Source organism: Mastigoproctus giganteus, chromosome 11 (genome assembly GCF_048544385.1).
Source record: "Mastigoproctus giganteus isolate SK-2022 chromosome 11, ASM4854438v1, whole genome shotgun sequence".
Taxonomy (NCBI): domain Eukaryota; kingdom Metazoa; phylum Arthropoda; class Arachnida; order Uropygi; family Thelyphonidae; genus Mastigoproctus; species Mastigoproctus giganteus.
The window spans coordinates 11726361-11742527 of record NC_143585.1 but is presented as its reverse complement, the minus strand read 5'-3'; the positions used below and the strand labels follow the sequence as shown (position 1 = coordinate 11742527).

The 16167-nt window shown below is 38.8% G+C and overlaps 1 protein-coding gene across 1 annotated transcript in view; it reads right to left on the bottom strand.

The window, feature by feature from the left end:
• Window positions 1-16167, bottom strand: part of LOC150077712 (clavesin-2-like) — a 144169-nt gene that overhangs the window by 20269 nt on the left and 107733 nt on the right. Inside the window, exon 5 of the mRNA XM_090385218.1 lies at window positions 3121-3193. Coding sequence (XP_090241344.1) covers window positions 3121-3193 — 73 coding nt within the window. The remainder of the gene's footprint in view (window positions 1-3120; window positions 3194-16167) is intronic.

The window sequence follows — 16167 nt, the reverse complement described above, 5'->3', positions numbered from 1 at the left end:
TAAGTTTCTCGCTGTCTCCTCATTTCATCGTTATACCATGATCCACCAACGTATCAAATTTTTGCCCAACTTAATCGCAAGATGCACGAGTTATACCACGATTTTTAGGTGTTCTGTTTATTTTGTCGAAGAGTATATGTAATATAGTGTTCCAAGAGAAATATGCATTTTATTTTGAGTGCTTTATGAAATGAAATGCTGATTCCTTCAATTAGATTATAAAAACTCAGAAGGGCAAAAGCATTAAATACATTTTAGATAATTTCGAAAGATTTGGAAATGGCTTTTAAAAGTTTGCCTTAAGGAAAGTGCATTTAAGGAATTAGTACTCATTGGCTGATTTATCTTAATCTAATGTAATTTAATGTGTTAAGTTTAGCGACTTCTTGAGTTTATTTTGTAAAAATATTTTAGAGAGAGAGAAGGAACACAAAGAAGGTGTTTAAACTTCACAATGATTTCGTTTTTAATGAGTAAGTTGAAGAACATGAAAATGAAGCTCCCGTTTTACGAACACCATATGCTCCTGCAAAGCAGTTCGTAAATCGGAAGCAATTTTCTCCCTAAATATCATGGTATTAGTATTAGCCGTATGGCGCAAGAAAGCCTATGGCTTATGCTGCACCAGCCAAAAAAAAAAAAAAAAAAAAAAAATTCGAACAAAACAATGATAAAAACAAAAAATAAATAAATAACTAAATAATAATAATTAATAAATAAAAAAAAATAATAAAATAAAAAATAAATAAAAAGGAAATTAATCCTATCATCCTATGCGCTTCCCTACCCGAAAGTACTATCCAGATGACCTTTGAATTTCCCCGAACTGTCGGCCTCTACCACCCATGAAGGAACTTATTCCAGTAATTTATAACTCGCTGGCTAAAATAAAACTTCCTGCAGTCCAATCTAAAAATTTCCCCCCGTAACTTGAATTTATGTCCCCTAGTTCTAGCATCATTTATAATCTTGAAAATTTTGTCCTCATTCATTTTACTGATGCCTCTCAGAGCCTTAAACACCTCAATCAAATCTCCTCTAAGGTGTCTAGTTTCCAAACTCTGCAACCCACATATTCGAAGTCTTTCTTCATAAGGACGCCCTTTTGCCGATCTCACCAGGGGAGTTACCCTTCTTTGCACCCTTTCAAGAAGCTCGATGTCTTTCTTTAGGTGCGGTCTCCATACTTGAACACAGTATTCCAAGTGTGGTCTAACATAAGCCTTATATAATGGGATTATCACGTCCCTATCTCTACTTGCAAAAGTTCGATAGATCATCGATAGGACACCATGGGCCTTCCTTGCAGCCTGTTTACAATGCTCAGAGAATTTCATGTCTGGCCGTATCGTAACACCCAAGTCCCTTTCCTCCAGTACTGGGTTAAGTTGAACTGCAACAAGTAAATAAGTTATTTTTGGATTACTGTTTCCCAGATGTAATACCTTACACTTTGTTGGATTAAAGCACAGCTGCCATTTTTCTGACTTTTCTTGAAGTCTATCTAGGTCTCTCTGAAGAAGCTCAGCTTGACAGTGATCATTAACTACTCTACCAATTTTAACATCATCTGCAAATTTAGACATCACGCCCTCTATCCCTTCATCAATGTCGTTTATGAAAATTAAAAACAACAGTGGCCCTAATACTGATCCTTGGGGAACCCCACTTCTTACATCAACCCAATCTGAGGAACACCCATTTATCACAACCCTGTGCCTCCTGCCCTGAAGCCATCCTTCTATCCATCTAAGGATTTTCCCAGTGACTCCAACCTGTTCCAGCTTATAAAGCAACCGCTCATGTGGGACTGAGTCAAAAGCTTTGCTGAAATCTAAATAAACAATGTTGAAATTATTCCCTAAATCTAGCTCGAGAGTGACCCTTTCGAAATGGCGAACCAGATTTGTTAAACATGATTTTCCCTTTACAAAACCATGCTGAGTATCCTTGATAATTTCAATTCGATCCTGAATTCCACCCTTGATCATTGCCTCCATGATTTTCCCTACTACTGAAGTCAGACTGACAGGTCGATAATTTCCCACTTCTCTTTTAGAGCCACCCTTATGTATGGGAGATACATTTGCACTTTTCCAATCCAAGGGAATCTCCCCAGAGTCTAGTGATGCTCGCATAATTAGCCTCAATGGTTCAATGCACTCGCTTGCCGCCTCTCTTAAGATTATAGGGTATATTCCATCAACTCCAGGAGCCTTACTGGTCTGTAGGCTCCAAAGTTTTTTCATTAAATAATCATGCGAAATGTCAATATCATTAATTTCATATTTTTTAACTTCGCTCCCACAATTTCCCATTGCCACAAAAGGCTTTTCATTTGTAAATATCGATGCAAAATAACTATTGAGTTCATCTGCAACGGCAGCTGGTGTATTTATTGCTATCCCCTTTCCCTTACGTAAAGGTCCGATCTGGTTTGTCCTGCTCTTCTTGGCATTTATATATGTGAAGAATTCTTTATCCCCCCTCTTTGCTCTGTTTGCTAGTGATTTCTCATAAACTGCCTTTGCCTGTCGAACCTTTTCTGTGGCTCTATTACACATCACCTTGTAGCTGTTATAGGCTTCAGTACTTTTTATTGCTCTGTAACCTTTCCATGCCACCTTCTTCTGCTCAAGTAATGCGGCAACTTCACTATTCATCCAACTTGGAACCCTCCTCGTAGAGTATTTTTTTAATGGTATATATACGCATTCAAGGCATCTGTGATTAATGTTTTAAAAGCGTACCACAGTTCAATTGTATTCATTCTCTGCGCGATATCTACCCAGTTAATAGAGGCCATGTAGTACCTTAAGGTATCGTAATTTCCTTTTCTGAAATTAAAACCCATTCCTTTGCCTTTAACTACTGCTACCTCTCTCGTCATCATCCACCGTAGAATTCCGTGATCACTTCCTGCTACTGGTTCCTCTACTGTCAGCCCTGTTATGTCATCTGATTCATGTGTGATGATGAGGTCTAGGATATTCTTTTCTCTAGTACTTTCCCTGACATGTTGATACAAATAACAGTCATCTAGTTGATTTAAAAATTTTGTTCCCCATGTCGAGTTTCCTTCCCATTTACTCCAATCAATTAGAGGCAAATTGAACTCACCCATAATAAGGCATTGACGCTTACTTGCCCATTCCATTTGCATGTAGAGGGTTTCGTCATAATCTTCACAATCACCTGGTCTGTAGATTACTCCTACTCGCATTATACCTTTGTTTCCTCTCATAGTGAAATGGAATAATTTGGTAATGATTTAATCAGCAGTGAAAGGTAAATAAAGAGCACTACTGCAGCGCATTATAAAAATCGGCCTCTCTGCCCTTTCTCCTCTCATTAAAAAAGAGAGGAGAGTTTTTAACTCTCCTCTCATTGTATAATGAGAGGAGAGTTAAAAAATAATAAAATCTTCACTTACAAAAACACATTAATGCTCGTTGTAACGGGCTTCCACCCTAAATGATAATCAGTACATGATAATGACCTTGATATTGATACCAGTAAGTCGATTCATAACTGAGAAAAACATTAGTGATGCGTGAAAATGTTACTAGGCAAGAAACTACTAAGTGTACGGAAGCAAAGGTGATTGACTTACCTTTTGTTTGACCTGAAGGGCAGAGGGGCAAAGAGGCCGATTTTTATAATGCGCTGCAGTAGTGCTCTTTATTTACCTTTCACTGCTGATTAAATCATTACCAAATTATTCCATTTCACCAACCTGGTGGAGCGAAGATGAATATCCAACAGCGGTCTGAACCTAAATATTTCTCTTTTCCAGAGTGCAAAGCGACTTCCTTGAGGCATGCTTTCTCAGTGACGCATTCGCAACCAGTTCTTACTCTTGCGCAACCACTTTCTTCTTGTCATTATCCCAGAGTAATAAAATAAAATTTAACAAACTTGCTCAACGAACCCATTAGATTAAAACGAACTTGACCCGGAGAGCAGGACAAGGAAATGAGAGCACAAGGTCTGCATTTTACTAATGCAGGTTGTTCGGCCATTCTGTTCGAAGGGTATGGAAAGTTTAGAATTTTTAAATTACTAATAAATTGTTATTCCTACTAGTTAAACTAAATTAGAATATTAATATTTTATAATCTGAGTCTTCATGTTATTCTCTAATTAGAAGCTTTGATGATCAAGCAGCAGGACATTAACTTTAAAGTAAACTAGATGTCAAAATGAAAACTAAAGCTTTAAATATATTTCGGGATAATCCTCTTGGCAGCCAGGCTCGAGATCGCTGGTAGAGCTGTTGGAAATATTTTTTTAATCATTTGAACTGACGGTCACCAATTCCTTTGCATTATTTATTTTATGGTTTTAAACTATCAAACTGTTCTTTTATCGTGGATTTGATTTCGGAAAATCAAGCAGTAAGCATATATAACAAGCATATTATATACAGCGCAATATAGCCTAAGTTGCCGATGTTCCTGAAACCATGCAACCAAATGTAGAATCAAGGCAGCTTTTGTCCATTATCCATACAATGCAGAACCTACTTTGCGCAGATTACTCGCTTTCTCAACTCTTCGGTCAGAATTGCACGAACCATTTCTATGTTAATGTGAAGTTTCCTTTCTATCATTCGAAGAGTCATTTGACGAGCAGATCATCCAGAAACGTTTCAAAATGTGAAAATCATGCGAGCGTGTTAAGGATTCGGTACCACACTTATTTTGTCAATTCGTAGGTTTCAGTTGCACTCGAAACGAAATTTAAACTACTTCCCCCTAAAATGAATTTGTAGAGGGAAGTGATAACTATAGTCAGTGCAGTTGAAATATGTAAGGACTAAAATTTAAAAAGAATTATATATAACATGCATTTTTGCACAACTGGAAATTTAAATGAAGTACAGACGATGAATATTAAATACGACATACAACTCGTGCCCATTTGGTTTATACATTGATTAGAAGTTCCTACAGTAAAAGGAAAAATTCATAAACAGCAACTTTCTCAAGTAACCACCACCAACCCCCGATGGAAGTTTCCACTTATTGATAAGGAAGCCAACCTCTTAAGGAAGCCAACCACATACTCTTAAGTATGCTGTTCGAGGGCCTATATTTGAAAAGCATACTTACAAAATTTGCCTACGAAACACTGGATTATTCACAGTTGCCCTACGGACTATGTTACAGATTCAAGCGTACTCATTACTCCACCAGGAGAAGTTCATTTTTCTCTTTCTAATACTTATTAAACATTGGCAAAGAAGGGGAAAAACCTGCAGTAGAAACTGTCGTATGGAGTGCGTATAATAACGAAGCTGAATAGGGTTTACTGTCAAGCGGCACCGGGGGTCCCCCCCATGTGCTTATACTCCACGTAGTATACGCTGTGTCGTAATACAAACTCATGAAAAATTAAACAGAAATGGATACTTTCTGTATTTAACAAACCAGGTGGAAAATCCTGCAAGACCAAAATCTTAAATACACGCGCAGATATTAAATTTCTGGTCAGAGCATTGCGTTGGCCTTGATCTCGGTAACAGCAATCTTTATATTATGTTTACAAATACCTCACCCTCCCCTGTTTATTCGAAGTTTCTTTAAAAGGTAGAAATAACACAAGAGACAAAGTTAATTTCGCACTATCCATTCGCAACTGCAGATTGAAAAAGTGTTTTCATATTTTAGAAAATTTCTGGTTGCAGTTTGGAACTGTCACTTCAACGCGGTTTTAATTTTACCGAAATCGCTATTTTTATAATTTTAAAACATTTCGCCACAAGAATTATAAACAGCCGAAGCAGATCACACGAACATCTGTATTACTTCAAACCTCATTTGCCTAATTAAAATTCTTACTTTTAATTATTGAAGGAATCATACTTACACCACAGAAAATGGGGAGATCTACGCCTTAAAGCAACCTAGAACACTACCGGTAAAGTGCATCCGCTGACCTCTAGTGGTAGGCACTTTAGAAACAGCGTCAAGAATATCATAAAACGAGGAAAATGGCTACGCTGTTTCAGGTTGAAATTTCAGAAATTTATTGGAGTATTAGCAATAGTCTTTCTTTAAAATGAGCACAAATTCTAAAATTATTATAAACTTCACAGAAAGGCGAAAATGATTCAATACTTTTAACTTGGAGTGCAAACATTAGCATTTCTCTCACAGGTTGTCTCGATAACTTTTGAACTGTGCCTCTGTCACCTCAATAAAGGCACTATTTGTCGATATTAAATCTAAATAAAAGCAGATAACGATGAGATAAATGCCAAAGTCCGATTAACTAGTGTCAGTGCATTCTAATTCAACTAGATTTCATTAGTTGCTGAGATAAGAGGAGAAATACGATACAGTATTTGATCTCGTGGTACAGGCTTCAAACTGTAGCTGCAACTACCTACTAATGACATGAACATGATTTTCTCCGGATATTTGACACTCACACACTTTCTCTTGTCAGCCCTGAAAAGTAATCAACGGTTTTTCACAACCACGCAATCTCTAGTGCATCTAGACGACGTCAGCTGGCGCACTTCTAGCTGTATTGTGCTGCGAGAGAATATACTTCCGCCAATAAAAGAGTTACAATGATATGGGATTAGATATACAATACAATACAAGAAGATAATTTCAAACAGAAAATTACCAAGTTTGAAAAGCACATTACAGTTCGTTTTTATAACAAACATTACAACGACCATTACGGTGTATTCACTGAAACTCAAACGGCTCACATTGCATACTATGAGCTCGTTAGCATTCAGTAGAACTATCTCAATAACTTTTCACATTGTGAGACAGTCCTACAGCAATCAGTAGGACTATCTCACAAACTTATCAGGTACAGGGTTCATTCTGCTATGGGTTCTGGTGCCAGTTGTGAATTTTATAAATGGGGGAAAGGTAAGTCTAATGAACATTTATCTGTCTGTTGCATAACCTCTTCGTGGCTTTAGAACTGGAATGCCTAAATTCGTTCAGATTCAATGGAAAGGTCAATGTTTTCATCCAAAACTTTAAATCTAGGATAGTACATCATTTACAAGTCTGTAAGGCTACTTTTTTTTCAAGTCCTTGAGACTGACTTGGGAACTGTAAGTGCAGTCCTTTCGCATTTTGAAATAAACATTAGAAAATGATTCAGAAACTTCCTTTGATGAGAAAATATCAATGATATTTTTTCAAAACGCAGAGTAGTGTTATCAGAAGTGCGTGGATTACAAACGAACAATTTCTGACAATTTTGACAAATTTCTCATAATTTCTCGTTTTCAAATAAACGCAAAACGTTTTCCAGTAATTATTGGGATGTTTATTGCTTTAAAATTCATTGACCTTGATTACCATGGGATGAATTTAACTTTAGTGATCAGATCCAATTAAAATTCAAAGACATTTTTTAATTATTTGTTATTATTTTTAATTTTTTAAAATTTATTATTGTTATTTTTTATTATATATATATATATATATATATATATATATATATATACAAGGACAGACGAAGGCTGTAGGGAGCCCACCTCCTGGTGGTTAGGGATACACTTATTTGTTGCCCACCTCCCCGTGGTGTAGACGTACAGTCTGCTGGTTTTCCAGGTGATCGCCTTCCTGGTGACAAAGAGTCCAGAAAGAACTAAAGAACACACACACACACACACACACACACACACACACTGTGCAAAGACAAAAAAAACTATTGTTTTTAGGCTACCAGAATAATTAAATTCACATTCAAAGAACAGACATAAGACACACAGCACTGCCGTGCTGTGTGTCTTATGTCTGTTAATTGAATGTGTTCTATAGTTGATTTGTCTGTTTGCTGGAGGGGAAAATCTTGCTATCTACGCCTCAGACCGACTAACTCAGCCACGGAGTGAAAAAAGCCCATTAAAGTTCCTCGCATCATCGACGGGATTCTAACCCGGGCCTTTTCCATTCGGTGTGGGGAAGACGGTGACGATACCACTGTGCTACCCTCGCAGACACAGCGCAAAGACAACATTACACGCATTTCTGGCCATTTTACAGAGTTTCTGTTTCATCACAAAGTACCTGGGCGCAATTGAACTAACGTTCCGGAGCCTCCGTACATACGATACTATACATGTCTCCATGTCTCCATGGACTTTGTGCGTGTGATCACACCGGGTAGAAAATGCCCGGGTTCGAATCCCGTCAATTATGCAAAGAACTTTTATTGACTTTGTGCACTGAGTGACTTAGTTATTGAGTGTCAGGCGTGGAAAAAAAGGTACTCCTCTAAAAAAAAAAAACAAATCGATCAGATATCACACGCAATTTACGGACGATACCACTGTGCTACACGCGCAGGCACTGCGCAAAGACAACATTACACGCAATTCTGGCCCTTTTACTGAGTTTCTGTTTCATCACAAAGTACCTGGGCACACGGGCAGATAAGAGAGTTCTTTGGTGGTCCTAATATGACAGATTATCTTTTGACCATAGATTTTTACCAGGGGACGATCAGCGAAGTTTCCAGGAGCACGATCCAAAGAACCCTCCTCCGTACGAGCCCTTGCAGTAGGTGAGTGGTAAATGTATTCATCCATACGGCTGCAAAATCACTAGCGACCCATAAAATTTGCATTTGAACAGCTCATTGGACCATGGACAACTGGAAAACAGTTGCCTTCTTCGATGAAGAAGGCAACTGTTTTTAACCACAATTAACCACAACCCTCGGCCTTCTGCCCTGTAGCCAGTGCTATTCATCTTAGAATCTTTCCAGTAATCGCAACATGTTCCGGCTTACACAGTAACTTAACTTCTCATGACGAACTGAGTCAAATGCCTTGCTGAAATCTGAATCAACTATATTGAAATTGTACCTTACATCCAGCTCATGAGTAACTGTGTCAAACTACCTTAGCGCGTTTAGTTACACATGAGTTTTCCTTAACAAAATCATGTTATTTTCTTTCAGAATGTCATTTCTACCTAAATGTGCAATCTTGATCGTTGCCTCCAAGATTTTTTGTACCACTGAAGTCAGACTAAACGGTCTGTAGTTACCGACATAACTTTTAGAACCGTCTTAGCGTATTGAATTGGCGATACGTTGGCATTTCTCGAATCAAACGGAATCTCTCCTGAATTAATTCAAAGTATTATTGTAGTAATGCGGTTCCCTGGGTTTCCCCTATTACCGCACGCCTGAATTAATTCAGGAGAGATTCCGTTTGATTCGAGAAATTACAAGGGTATCCAATGATACCCTTGTAATTAACCTCAGTGGTATAATATACTCTCTCGCCGTCTCCCTCAAATTTACTGGGTAAAATGCTATTAATTTAAACTGTTAATGAACAGTTCGATGAAGTATTGGTTGATCATTTTTAACAACAAATTAAAGATTCAAATTGAAGAATAAGGATAACATTTTCAAACGTAGAATGTTCAGGAAAAGTACCATCTTTAGGGGATTTTCTGATTAAGGCAGTTATTCAAAAAATCTAAAATATATTTTCGGAATAACATTTGCATCTTTTGGAACATAAGATTCGAACGATGAACCACACGGCCAACAGTATAATCGGAGGAACTTCAATGCACTCCATGGTAAATACTAATAGGATTTTCCGCCTAATTGTGACCTTAGAAAAAATAAATTAAAAGAACTTAAATCCAGATTATTTGCACACGATTTCTTCGTGACACTAACTTACAATCTACAGCAGCAACTGTAGCATCAATTAAAGTGATTCACCTTCTTGCAAAAAAAAAATGCAAACCATTTTCTGATGGTCAATTCATCAAAGACGCAATTTTAGAAATAACAGATTCTCTTTTTGAAAATTTTAAGAACAAAAATGAAATTAAAAGTGCTCTTCAAGATCTGCAATTACTCGAAATACTGCGAGGCGACGCATCAAAAAATGAGTAAAAATGTAAGCGAACGATTGCGTGCTCACATTGCTAATTTTACAACAGGATGAATCTACAGACGTCAGTGATACAGCTCAATTGCTCGTTTTTATTCGTATGGTTTTTGATGATTCTGCCACTAGAGAAGAACTGCTGGGTATGGTTTCGTTAAAACACAGAACTAGAGCTTGATATATTTAATGCACTCAAAAATTTTATTAAAAAAATTAAATTACCGCTATTTAAGCTCGTATCAATAACAAAAGATGGAGCTAAACCAGGGACAGGGCATCTTAACGGATTCATCGCATTGTGCCAAAAGGATGATGAATTCCCAGATTTTTTGAGTTACTACTGTATCATCCACCAACAACTGTTAGCCAGCAAAAGATTAAATACTAAAAGTGTTATGGACATAGCTTTCGAAATCTTGAATTCCATCAAAGGACAATCTCTTCAAAGGAAACTTTTCAAAATGCATTTCGATGATATTACCCACACATGTGAGGTGGCTGAGTCGGAGTAAGTCTCTACAGAGATTTTAAAATTTTCTGAATGAAATTAAAAAAAAAAAAATGTTGATCAAAAGGGAGATGATTAACAGAAACTACAAGATACGGAGTGGTTGTGTGATTTGGCTTTTTTGGCAGATTTTGCCAGTAAATTAAATGATCTGAATTTGGAATTACAAGGAAAAAATAAAAATGTGGGTGACACAATTATTAGTATTTCTGCATATAAATATCAATATTTGGCAATGGCTGAGGATCTCAAAGAAAAAAATTCGATCATAATTTGCAAATATGCAAGATCATTTGCAAAAATATCCAGTTTTTGAATTTAATAGTGAGAAATATGTTTCTGAAATTGAGAAAGTTGTGGATGATTTTGAAACCAGATTCAGTGATTTTAAAACAATTGAAGACATTGTTCAATATATTTCTTATCCATTTAATGTCCACTTAGATACGAAACAAATTGCAGAAAAAATCACTGAGATTTTTCACATGAAGAAAATATTACTTGAAAATGAAATTATTACATTTCGATACGATATCTTCCTAAAAGCCAGATCACAGGAAAAGGCTTTTGGAAACATGTTTGCCGAGAAAAGTACACAAATGTAAAAAAATACAGTGAACTTTTAAATTCCTATTTCGGTTGCACATATCTACGAGGGTGATTCAATAAAGAATCGTTCTCACCTGCTTCCACATGTCGCAGAGTCGTGATCTTTTGTGTGAAGCATCATACATATTTCTGTACTAAAGGTGTAAAAGTTCAGTCCTATGTCTTAATTTGTTTTTCTCTTACAGAGCTGAACGTCTGACAAAGTTGAAGCCAGAGCTGTAATCCGGTATCTGTTCGTGAAGGGGAAATCTCCTAAAGAAATCCACGAGGAGACTGCTGTATATAAGAATGAAGCCTCATCCTATGGCATTGTAAATCGGTAGAATCTGAGCCCATTCCAGGTCGTTCCCATTCAGCCATTATGACAGCACGATCAGAAAAGATATCCGGCGATCTTCCATTAATCATGGGAGATCGCCGGATATCTGTGCGTGAATTGTCCCAGGAGGTGGCGCGCCTCCGTAGCCAGGTGGGAAGGAGCAGCAGTGCGTAGCACACGCTTCTTGATTAGACCGGGGTTCGATCCCGTCACCACCAAATACGGAGGATGCGGAAAGGTCAGGGAATGACCACCGCATATTCCCGGAGCAATATGGCCTTAGTTGCTAATGCTCCTAAAAACCAAATAACAAACAACCCAGGAGGTGAAGATTAGTGTGGGCTCTATTGAAACTTCATGACCAACTCCATTTACGGAAGTTGAGTGCATGATGGATTCCCCGATTATTGACTGGTTTTCAGAAGGCTGATCGACAACAGAAATCACAAGAGTTGTTAGCCCTGTGCCAAAAAATTAAGGAAGACGTTTTCTCTCATCTAATCACTCAGGATGAAAGTTGGATACACCATTTCGACCCGGAAAATAAAAAGCAGTCCATGGAATTGGCGACATCGTGGTTCTCTACTCACCAAGAAGGCAAGGGCCCAAGCGTCAGCAGGAAAGGTCATTCTGACAGTGTTTTGAGATGAGAAATAATTATCTGCCGAAAGGTAGAACAATTACAGGTGCCTATTATGCCAACTTACTCACAAAATTGCGGGAGAAAATCAAAACATGTAGGCGAGAAAATCAAAACATGTAGGACCAGGGTATGTCTGCCAGGGGCAAAAGTTGATGACGTTGTAGAGCGGATATCATCTTTTAAGGGCACAAAAGGTGATATAGTTGTACACGTTGGCACTAATGACATTAAGAGTAGGAGACCGGCGGAATTACTTGACAAGTACAGGTCACTGATGAAAAAAAGCCGTGAATTAGGGTTGAAATTGAAAGTGTCTGCAATTCTGCCCAGACACGATAGGAGGGAGTATATGATGAGAGCCCTGTCAATCAATTCGGCCCTGGAAAGATTGTGCAGGGCTCAAGGGGTAGAATTTTTTTCAGCCTGGTCTGTACTTGTTAACAGGAGAGACTGCTTCTACAGGGATGGGATACACTTAAATAGAAAGGGTGCAAGAATGTTTGCTGATGCTATCGAGGCAATGTTAGGTGGGTCGGAAAACTGCTAGATTGGGGGGATACAAGGACTAATAGATTAACAGTAGCCACTGGCAGAGGTGAAAGTGATTCTTGCACTGCTTCTATTGGAATGAGCCGCAGCCTGGAAAATAAGATGCAGGATATTTCAGAGACTGCTGGGAATCATTGGGGTACAAGTAAACACATGGGTTGTGTTAGGGTAGCTAAGAAAAAGAACAGGTGCATGTATACTTGTGTGTACACCAATGCTAGGAGTTTAGTAAATAAATTTGATGAATTTGAGGTATTGCTCAAAACATCAAAGGCAGATATTGTGGGGATTTCAGAGACGTGGTGTCACACAGATATAAGAAATGCAGAACTGGAATTTGGGGAGTACAATGTGTACAGAAAGGATAGACAGGATAGGAAGGGAGGAGGGGTTATGCTATTAATTAAGAAACACATAAAATCCAAGGAAGTGAAGCCAGTCGACATCGCTGGACAGTGCAGTGTCGAGTCAGTTTGGTGTGACATAAGCATTGGGAGATCAAAATTGAGAGTAGGAGTGTGCTATAGGCCTAATGACTCTGATGAGTATAATAAGAAACTGTTCGGAGAAATAGAGTGGGCCAGTAAATCAGAGAGTCTTATAATGGGGGATTTTAATTTCCCAGATATTGACTGGAATTTGGGGGCTGGTCACTCACACAGTAGCAAGGCTTTTGTGGATTTATTGGATGATTGTTTTCTACATCAGCATGTTCGGGAGGCAACTAGAGGGAGTAATACTCTTGATTTGATTATCAGTAGTGATTCTTCATGCATTAAGAATCTGCAGATAAATGAACCACTTGGTGGCAGTGATCACAGTGTGCTGAAGTGGGAGTTACTCAAAGAGGTAACTACCATTAGGGGTAAAGGGAAGGGGTATTGCTTTCGTAAAGGCGACTACAATGGACTGAGACAGTATTTAAATTCTATACAGTGGGATCAACTGATGATATTGCCAACAGCAAATTCAAAATGGGAAGCATTCAAAGAACTTATCGTGGAAGCTACTAGGCTTTACATACCAACTAAGAAATATTGTTCAAGGTTTAGGCCTAAATGGTTGTCAGATGAACTAATGAGGCATATGGCAGAGAAGAAAAATGCATGGGATACATACAAATTAACACGTGACACGGATGCCTATGATAGATACAAGTTGATCTGTAACCAAGTTACAAAGGAGGTTAGGCAGGCGAAGGCAGATTACGAGAGATCCTTGGCAAGGGATGCGAAGAAAAACAGCAAAGAGTTCTTTACTTATGTAAACTCTAGAAGGAAGGGGATGAATCAGATTGGTCCACTTGAGATCGATGGGTCAACTGTTGATGACCCTGCTCGGGTAGCTAACAAACTAAATGAATATTTTGCATCGACATTCACACACGAGGAGTTATTCAGCGAGGGGAATGCCAGAGGTGTATTCAACTCTAGCAGTAAGCTAGAGAATCTTGTAATAACTGAGAGCAAAGTGGAGGAGAAATTGTTGAAGATAAACACAAGAAAGGCACCTGGGGTGGATGGGATCTATCCAGTTATATTAAAGGAGGCAGCAAAGGAGGTAAGCAAACCCTTAGCCATAATTATGAGAGCTTCCTTGGACTCAGGGGAGGTACCCATTGACTGGAGATGTGCAAATGTGACCCCAATTCACAAAGGGGGATCAAAGGCTGACACAAGTAATTATAGACCTGTGAGTTTAACTTCTGTTCCCGGAAAATTAATGGAGGCACTGGTGAAAGAAGCACTGCAGGATCATCTAGACAAGACTTCAGTTATAGCTAGGACACAGCATGGTTTTGTTAAGGGGAAGTCTTGCCTGACCAATTTGATTGGATACTATGATGCAGTCACACAAGAACTGGATGCAGGGAATAACTTTGATATTATATACTTGGATCTTAGAAAGGCTTTTGATACTGTTGCACATGGAAGACTGCTGCACAAATTGGAGCAGTGTGGCATTGGAGGCAAGTTGCTGCTATGGATAAAGGGGTGGTTGAGGGGGAGAAGACAGAGAGTGGTAATCAATGGACACTGCTCATCGTGGACTAATGTTATTAGTGGAGTCCCTCAGGGTTCAGTATTGGGGCCTTTATTGTTTTCTGTATTTATAAATGATATTGATGATGGTATATCAGGCTTAATGTCCAAGTTTGCAGACGATACGAAGGTTGGCAGGGTTGTCAAGGACACTACTGACACTATGCTGCTGCAACAGGATTTGGAAAGGTTGAGCAGATGGGCTTCGAGGTGGCAAATGAAGTTTAACATTGACAAATGTAAAGTACTACATATGGGAAACAGCAACCCCAGAGCAACGTATCAACTCTGTGGTACTACACTGACAGTGGTAGAGAATGAAAGGGACCTGGGGGTGGTGGTGCAGGCAGATATGAAGTTCTCTGAGCAGTGCAGACGAGCTGCGAGAGTAGCTCATGGTGTATTGTCAATGATATATAGGAATTTTTCTAGCAGGGATAAGGAGGTGATTATTCCCTTGTATAAGGCAATGGTCAGGCCACACCTAGAGTACTGTATACAGGCCTGGAGGCCTCATTTCAGGAAGGATGTAGAGCTGCTGGAACGAGTACAGAGAAGGGCAACTAGATTGGTGAATGGGACAAAGGGGTTCTCTTACGAAGAAAGGCTTAAGTTTTGCAAATTACAGTGTCTGGAAACTAGGCACCAGCGGGGTGATCTGATAGAGGTGTACAAAGCCTTGAATGGTTTGAGCATGCTCAATGCTGATGGGATTCTTCCTCTAGCTCAGAAAAATCACCTGAGAGGGCATAAATTCAAATTGAGGAAAGACAGATGTAGGATAGATGTGCGGAAATTTGCCTTTAGCCAGCGGGTGGTTGGTGGGTGGAACAGACTTCCATCCCCTGTCGTGGAAGTTGATAGCCTAAATAAGTTTAAGGCTCAGCTGGACAGGTATTTCGAACGAACAGAGGGGTGAAGTGGAAGTGGTTATTTTTATTTATTTATGTTACTTTTTTTTTTTTTTTTTTTTTTTTTTTTTTGGCTGATGCTGCATAAGCTTGCTTTCTTGCATCAAATGCCTCTACTAATGCTAATGCTAATGCTAATGCGTGGCATGCTGTCCAAAGGTGTGAGAATGCTTCAAGACAATGCCCCAGTTCACACTTCTGAAATTGCAACAACAAAAGCGGTCACTTGTGCATATATGAAATATTGCCCCATCCAGCCTACTCACCCGATCTTGCACCATCGGACTTCTTCTTGTTTCCTTCCCTTAAATCATTTCTTCGGGAGACTCACTTCCCTGACGACGTGACACTTATTTCTGCAACAGAATCATGATTCAAAGACCAACCTCATCTCTACAAAAATGGTATCCGTAGCCTCATCCATCGATGGGAAAAATGTGTAAATCTGCACGATGGCTATGTAGAGAAGGACTAAAACGTGTGCCAAGAATCGACCGGCTAGCACCTCTTCTGCTAGGTCAGGACGATTCTTTATAGAACCATCCTCCTACGTGAATCGGCCTTTTCGTATTTGAAAAATCAAAGACGAAGAACTGCTCCCGATCCTCACTAAGCAAATTCTGCCAGACAATCTTCCTCAAATCCATTATGCACTCCCACATAGATCAACTGTGATCAGCCCTCT